At 32.9% G+C, this 7229-nt stretch overlaps 1 protein-coding gene across 1 annotated transcript; it reads right to left on the reverse strand.

Annotated features, from left to right (window-relative positions):
* Window positions 1-5359: 5359 nt before the first annotated feature.
* Window positions 5360-6492, reverse strand: LOC139426869 (uncharacterized). Its single transcript, XM_071186984.1, has 2 exons — window positions 6240-6492; window positions 5360-6081 (listed from the first exon to the last, which is right to left on the reverse strand). Exons 1-2 carry the CDS (start codon window positions 6490-6492, stop codon window positions 5360-5362), a joined length of 975 nt encoding a protein of 324 aa, XP_071043085.1.
* Window positions 6493-7229: the final 737 nt, after the last annotated feature.

Below are 7229 nucleotides of genomic sequence, written 5' to 3' on the forward strand. Positions count from 1 at the left end.
GATATAATGTTTTACGAATTCTAAATTTATTCAAAAATAGATTTTTCAATAAACGTATTTAAAGTTTACTTTTCAAGTTTTTTGTGGTAAATGTTGCTAATATTATTCTAAAATAACTTCATTTCTAGTTAGCTGATCTTCACAAATAAAACAGTTTTAGAAACAGAAGTGTGTGGAGAAAAATACTAGTGAATAAAAAATAATTAAAATTTTTGTCAAAATTGACGTTCTAGACCTAGTCGGATACCTTAAAGTATCTTTTCTTTCGCATGTTTTATTTCCTAATTCCATCACACTTTGTTGTCCAGACCATCATTTGTTAATAAATCTTGTCTAATAGTACAAGATGAAGTTTGTGGAAAATCCCTCATAATTTTGAGCTTTCTCTTAAAGGAGTAAGAAAACTACTTAGAAAATTGCTTGAAGCTTTTTTCAATTTTAAGATATTCAAATCGGACTTATTAGTTGTCAAATACGATTCACTGTAAAATTAAGATAATTTTTTTCCGCACATGCGCTGTATAAAGCAATTACTCTTATCTAGCGCAGTTTTTATTATTATTTTTTTAATTTTAAAGCAATAATTTCGTTATCAGTTTAAAATTGATTCAAACGCTTTGTTTAATTTTTTTTAAATATTTAAGCTATAGCAAAAAAGATAAAAAATTCTTTTTTTATAAAAATTTTTATGCATCTCCATAAATATTTAACCAAGGTGTACGAAGTTTTGTCCAATTATTGTTTATAATATCCAAATTAATAGTTATGAGTTACAAATTTATTGCCACATTTTTTGGCACAGTTGTTGAAAAACATTTTTTTCCGTTTGTAGTTCATTGTCGGTACCTCAAACTTCAAAAAGCGTTAAACTTCATTGATATGTAGGAGAAATCGAACCATCTAATAATTTTTAAATTTATGAACTGATTCTCTAAGTATTTATTTTCTAAATATTAAAAAATGTGATAGTATCGAAGTGTCTCAATTATTTTGTCAAACTCCTGTATTTATGATTAGACGCATACATATATATAAATTTAAAATAAAATTATTTTTTTTTCATTTTTATTTAATAAAATCTCCTCTCCTAGAGATTACATTATTACACTATTCTTTTCATATCCTTCTTATCTAGGAATTTGCTCCGGCAACACACCCCTGTATGTCATTACAAACAAACTACTTAATTAATTTGTTTACACCTAAACGAATAATTTTTACATAATTCTAGCGAAATTTTTGAATTGCTTTCTTGCGAAGTATGTAGGTAGATTTGAGGAAATAAAATACTTGGGAAATATTTATAATTAAAATGACATAATCAGAAAGCTATAATGGGTAAATGTGATATATAATTTTTTCCTTGTCTTAAAGCATTTTAAAACATGTGGTGAATTTATTTTGCTAAAAATTTTATAACACAAATTAAATCTAAGACACAAATTTATTTAATTATAATTACATATGAAGCGTTAATGAAAAACAAACTTTTTATTTTAGTGAATCCTTTTGTTTTAAAATATATCTGTGAATAATAAAATAAAGCGATTGAAACAAAGGAAAAAGGGGGGAAAAAGAAAGAACTATAGAAATGAAAATTGGAACTTAGTCAGGTAATCGAAGAATCATTTTAACTAGTTTAACGATCCAACTGAAAATAGCATTCACACAGAAATCGGAACTCTTCTGCTGTATCTTTCATTCCGGATTCAAAAAATAAAAATAATTGGTTTTGTTGGCGATGATCTCGTAAGGCGATAAAGAATCATGCATAGTACACGCGCAGAGCATTCAGAATTCTTTCAAAACGATCACTCAAAGACAAATAACAGGGTCCTTCGATATTCGACGGGTAAGGAAGGGGGAATGAAATGAATGAGGGGGAATGGAAAAGTGGTTTAATACCCCAAGGAACCGTTATACAGACATCAAAATTTTCGAAAATGAAATAGGTTCAAGCGATGAGCAGCTTATTGATAAGTTTTTAGAAAAAAATTCATACGCGTGCTCAAAAGAATGCCGAAAAGAGCCACGAAACTGACAATCCTAACGCCTATTATATACCGGAAATAATTAAACCCTTACTAAAATTAGCCTAATATTTTGTTTTATGGACTAACATCTTAAAACAAACTTTTAATTCCACTTACGACGTGGCGTCTTCAGCAATAGTTGAAGCATATTTCAAAAACTTGAAAACAACTGTTTTAGATGGATATGGCAATATACTACGAGCTGACAAATTTTTTGTAAAGCACATGAGTTCTATTCAATCAGCATGTGTATACAACAGAGCAATAAATGATACCCAAAGAAAAAGAAGTATTTCTACAAAGTATTACTACACTACTATATTACTACAATAAAGGACGAAACAGACGTTTCAAGTAATAAACGTCCGAAACGAGAAAAATTTTATGATAAAGAAATTATAATTAACTCAAAAGAATAGGGACAAACTGCCTCAAATGAATTGGATTCGAATAAAAAAAATTTTTTTAATGACGTGGATAATGATAACATGAATAAGCAAGACGTATTACCTAAAGCGCATCAAAAATTATGAATTATATAATACACTACTATAATACTTATGAATAAAGAGAAAACTACAGAAGAAACAAGTACGACCTGTGAAGCTTTTGAAGATAATTTTGGCTATCTGTTCGCAGAAGAAAATTGGAGAAACAAAAATAAAATTATTGGATACCTATTGCAAAAAAACCGTTTTAGAAAAATGTGGCAATTCCAATAATACGAATGCAGATGAAGAAAACTTAAAAATTTCACAAAAACAAAATAATAAAAAGAGAGGAAAATACCCAACACCTTGTCCAGAAATGTCTTTCATACGTAATCGACCCATCAGAAAGAAACAAAATTCTGTTATATCTTACCTATATTAGAGTAATTATATAATACATTTATTTGGTTACAACACAGTAAAAAAAAATACCTTTCTATTAGTAATTGCTAAAATTCTAATAATAATTAAGACCCGATTGCATATATTGGTAAGGTTTGTGCAGTTTGTTTCAAATTGTTTTTTTCCATTGTTTAAATAAGGATTAAAAGCACAATTAAATTTAAAACACCAGCAATATTAGAAGCAAAATAAAATATGAATTGCCATTCTAGGTCAACAGATCTTTATATTAAGGCAATCAAATGGCATAACATTTAAAAGCTAATCATAGGGCAAATTGCCTATTAAGGAAACAATTAAACGAGTTACAAATAGTAAAATCACCAAAAATAGTGTTGAAATAGTAAAAGTGGATTGAAATGGTATGAATGACGAGGACAGTTCAAATCCAACCTAAGAACACCATGAGATTTAAAAAAATTTTAAAGTCACTAAAAGTCCAGTTTAAAGGATAGTCATCCTGGCTGAAAATCAAAATCTCTGAACCAGAGTCTCCGGTGATGAAGTAATTAAAGCGAGAAAATTAGAGTTGACTCAGTAGAAATGGAAACGCTGATCCGTACGGTAGTTGGACGGCCAGAGTTAGTAAAAATTTACAGTGGGTTTAATGTATCTTCCAAAGTTGTTTTGATAATGTTTTTGATGATTGATCTGCAGGTCAGGTTAGAGTAAATCTGGTGTTCTGTTTTGTTATGAAAATTGTTGCCTCCTCGTGTTTGAAATTTAGGACATTGAAAAATTGGGTAATGAATGTCTTGCTGTGAGTTGAAATAAGTACATATTGAAGATTTCCTAAAAAATCTTGCTTGGTGTGTGCCAAACACGCCGTGGCCGGTTAAGAACTGATTAATATAAAAGTTTGCCTTCATTCTTGTAGTTTTTGTATCCTTAAAGAATTTGTAAGTCTGCCGTCCTTTTGTACTGTTGGTCCAGTCCAATTTCCATCGAGCCATAATATGGTTGTTGATTATACTGAATGGGGGTCAGCCAGGTAGTATTTTCTATGGTGTCAAGTCTGATGGCTTCTTTGGCTGGTTGGTCCGCCTCCTCATTGCCGGCATGCCCAACGTGTGCTTTAATCCAGTTCAGTGAGATACTCTGTCTCCAAGCATGTTTTATGTCATGAACAATCGTATTTTTATGTGTGGGGTCAGCCAGTGCATGCAATGAGGAGAGTGAATCTGTATAAATTGTAGTTTGTTCTTCCTGTTTTGCAGCATAATTTATTGCTTCTCTGATCGCCATCAGCTCGGCCTCAAAAACTGAGCAATAATCGGATACTCTGGAGGAGGTCTTAGCAATAGTGATGCCATTATACTTTATGATTACTCCGAAACCTGTCCTGAAGTGTTGAGGTTTGACCTCCATCCTGGAGCCATCCGTATATATTTCTAAACCATTATTATCTGGAGAGTTATATCCCCAAGGCACAGCGAGTTGAGTGGCGAAGTGAACTGGGGCTTTTGTAGTAAGGTTCGTTTTTTCCAAGATGGAATCAATAACTGTCCTTTGAATGACGGGAAGAATGTCATCTATTTTCCAGCCCCATTTAATGCGTTTGTTGAAGATTGTCTCAAGACCAACTGAAAGTTCTGAGGATAAATTTTTTTCAGCATTTCTAAAGTTGTAGAGCAGTCGCAATATCCAGGCTATCATTCTCACTATTTTTCGGTATGAAGAAAAATAGCGGTAGTACCAGTCAGGCGTATCTTCTTTGTCTAAGAGACTCAAAACTGTTTTCCTTTTTTCTCTATTTAGAACATCTTCATCGGGTTGTTCTTCTGCATGAGGCCATTCTTTTTCTGGTAGATAGAGCCACGTGGGATCCTCCCACCATCTTGATTCCAATAACTGCTCAAAAGAACATCCACGGGAAGGCAGGTCTGCTGGGTTGTACTTTCTTGGTACGTGCTTCCAATCAGAAATTTTCGTTAAAGTTCTTATTTCCTGGATGCTATTGTGAACAAATGCTCCCCACGCTTGACCTCTTCTTATCCATCCTAGAGCTGTGGATGAGTCACTCCATAATATTGTTCTACAATACTCAAGTCTTAAGTCTGTTAAGATGGTTCTAGCAAGTCTTTCTCCAAACAGACATGATAGGAGTTTTAGTCGTGGTATTGTCATTTCTTTAATCGGTGCAACTCGGCTTCTAGTATTTACTAGTTGTACTTGAACACCTTCTTTATTTTCAGTTCTCAAAAATGCACAAGTGGCAAAAGCTTATTTACTCTCATCAGAAAAAATATGTAGTGTTGTGGTGTATTCATTTTGGTAATCTATATTGAGCCAACGAGGAATTTCTATTTTCGGTAGTAAATCTACTTACTTAATCCAAGAGCTGAATTGTTTACTCAAATTTGGAGGAAGTTGTTGATCCTACTTTATTTTTTGAATCCAAGTCTGTTGTAAGATAATTTTAGGAATTAAAGTTTAAGAAGCTGTGAAACCGATTGGGTCATATATTTTCTGGGTTGCTGCTAAAATTTGTCGTTTAGTGTAGGGTTCCTTTATTTGAGCTGGTTCGGTAATTTTGCAATTTAAAGTGTCTTTTTGTGTATCCCAGATTAGCCTTAACACAGGTACAAACTGTGACTTACTTTCTGTACTGTCGATCATCGGAACAGATATGTTTGATCGCCTGCATCTCAAATTGAAATGTGCTGAGGACAAAATTTCTTTAGCTTCACTAATAAACTTTTCAGTTTCTACGATTTGATCTAAACTAACCAGAGAATTGTCAATATAAAAAGAATCTATTAAAATTAGAGAAGTTTCACTTAAATGTCCGGGAACAGCATTCAGCAGGTGATTTAAAGTCGCTGCAAGCCGAAAAGGACTGGATGTAAGTCCAAACACTACGCGGTTGTGCCTGTATGTCTTTAAATTCTTGTCTGAGTCGAACCACAAGAATCTTAAAAAGTCACGATCTTTATCTGCGATTTTTATTTGGCAGAAAGCCGTTTCTATATCTGAAGACAATCCAACTTTATATTTTCGAAATCGATTTAATATGATAGGGACTATTTCTATTAAGTTAGGACCCTTAGCGAGGCAGTCATTCAGTGAAGGTGAGTCTTTAGTGCGAGCAGAGGCGTTAAAAACTGGTCTGGTTTTTGTGGTCTCGCTCGATTCTTTGAATACCGGCCTGTGGGCTAAAAATGAACCTTATCTTTCTCTTCATCATTTACTGCTTCAATTATTTTATTAGTTTCCCAATAGTCAAATATGTCTCCGTAATCTTTCTTTTTACTCGAATTAACTAATTTGGTTTCAGTTTTGAATAGGGACTTTTCAGCGATAAATCGGTTACTTGGCAAAACAGAACTGTCAGTTACCCAGGGCAAAGATACTTCATACCTTCCGGTATTGTCTCGTTTTACAGTTTCTAAGAAATGTTTTTGGGTCTCTTCTTCTAACATACTTTTAGTTTTGTTTTCCTCACTAGAAATGCCTATTGTGTCTAAACGCCATAATTCCGACAATTTTGCGTCAGAAATATGCAAAGATAAGGAGAGGCCTGAAAATGTGCTATCCGAAATATCAGTGTCACTTCTTTTCTCCATTAATGTCCAGCCTATCTTAGTCTCAAATGCTGCTATGCCAATATCTATTCTTTCAGTGAACAGTTGTGCAACATTATCTGCCTCCAAAAGTATATGAATTCCATCCGGGCTATCTTGGAACAAACATCGGTTTTCATTTTCCTGAATGTCACTTAGAATTATCCCTTTATTTCTTAAAAGACCAATTAAATTTTCATCTTGAACCCTTGGGACTGAAGAGCAGATTTTCTTTCATCTAGGACCTCAATTTCGAAACTAAAATTTCCCTCGAAACTACTAATGTTCAATCGATAACGATTATGTAGTTCTGATTTCTCTACATCTCCAAACAGTCTGTGGCGTAACTACCACTACAATTATTAAATACCAATTCACTAGTATATAAGACATGTTAACTTGATTCTATCATGAGGTACATTTTGATAGATGAAGGTTGACATAGTCGATAATACATTAACAACTTCGGAATTTATCTTCTTTAATTTTAACCTTTTTGCGGCATACTGGGAGATATAACTGTTTTGACTACCAGTATCGATCAGTAAACGACAATAGCCCTCTAAATCACCTCTTTTTACCCCCACGATAAGTGTCTGTGAAAATACTGGAGAATATTTAAATTGATTTGAAAGTACTTTTTCGCTATCTTGAGTTTCGGTTTTATCATCGGCATTTTTTATTTTATAACACATAATCGATACATGTCTGAACCCACAATAACTGCATGTAACTTTTGA

This window comes from Parasteatoda tepidariorum, chromosome 10, assembly GCF_043381705.1.
Source record: "Parasteatoda tepidariorum isolate YZ-2023 chromosome 10, CAS_Ptep_4.0, whole genome shotgun sequence".
In the NCBI taxonomy this organism is placed as follows: Eukaryota; Metazoa; Arthropoda; class Arachnida; order Araneae; family Theridiidae; genus Parasteatoda; species Parasteatoda tepidariorum.

Coding starts and splice junctions, on each gene's coding strand:
- LOC139426869 (XM_071186984.1), bottom strand. CDS start 6,492: ATGGAGAAAAGAAGTGACACTGATATTTCGGATAGCACATTTTCAGGC. Junction 6,082..6,239: donor TGACAGTTCTGTTTTGCCAA/GTAACCGATTTA, acceptor GTTCATTTTTAG/CCCACAGGCCGGTATTCAAA.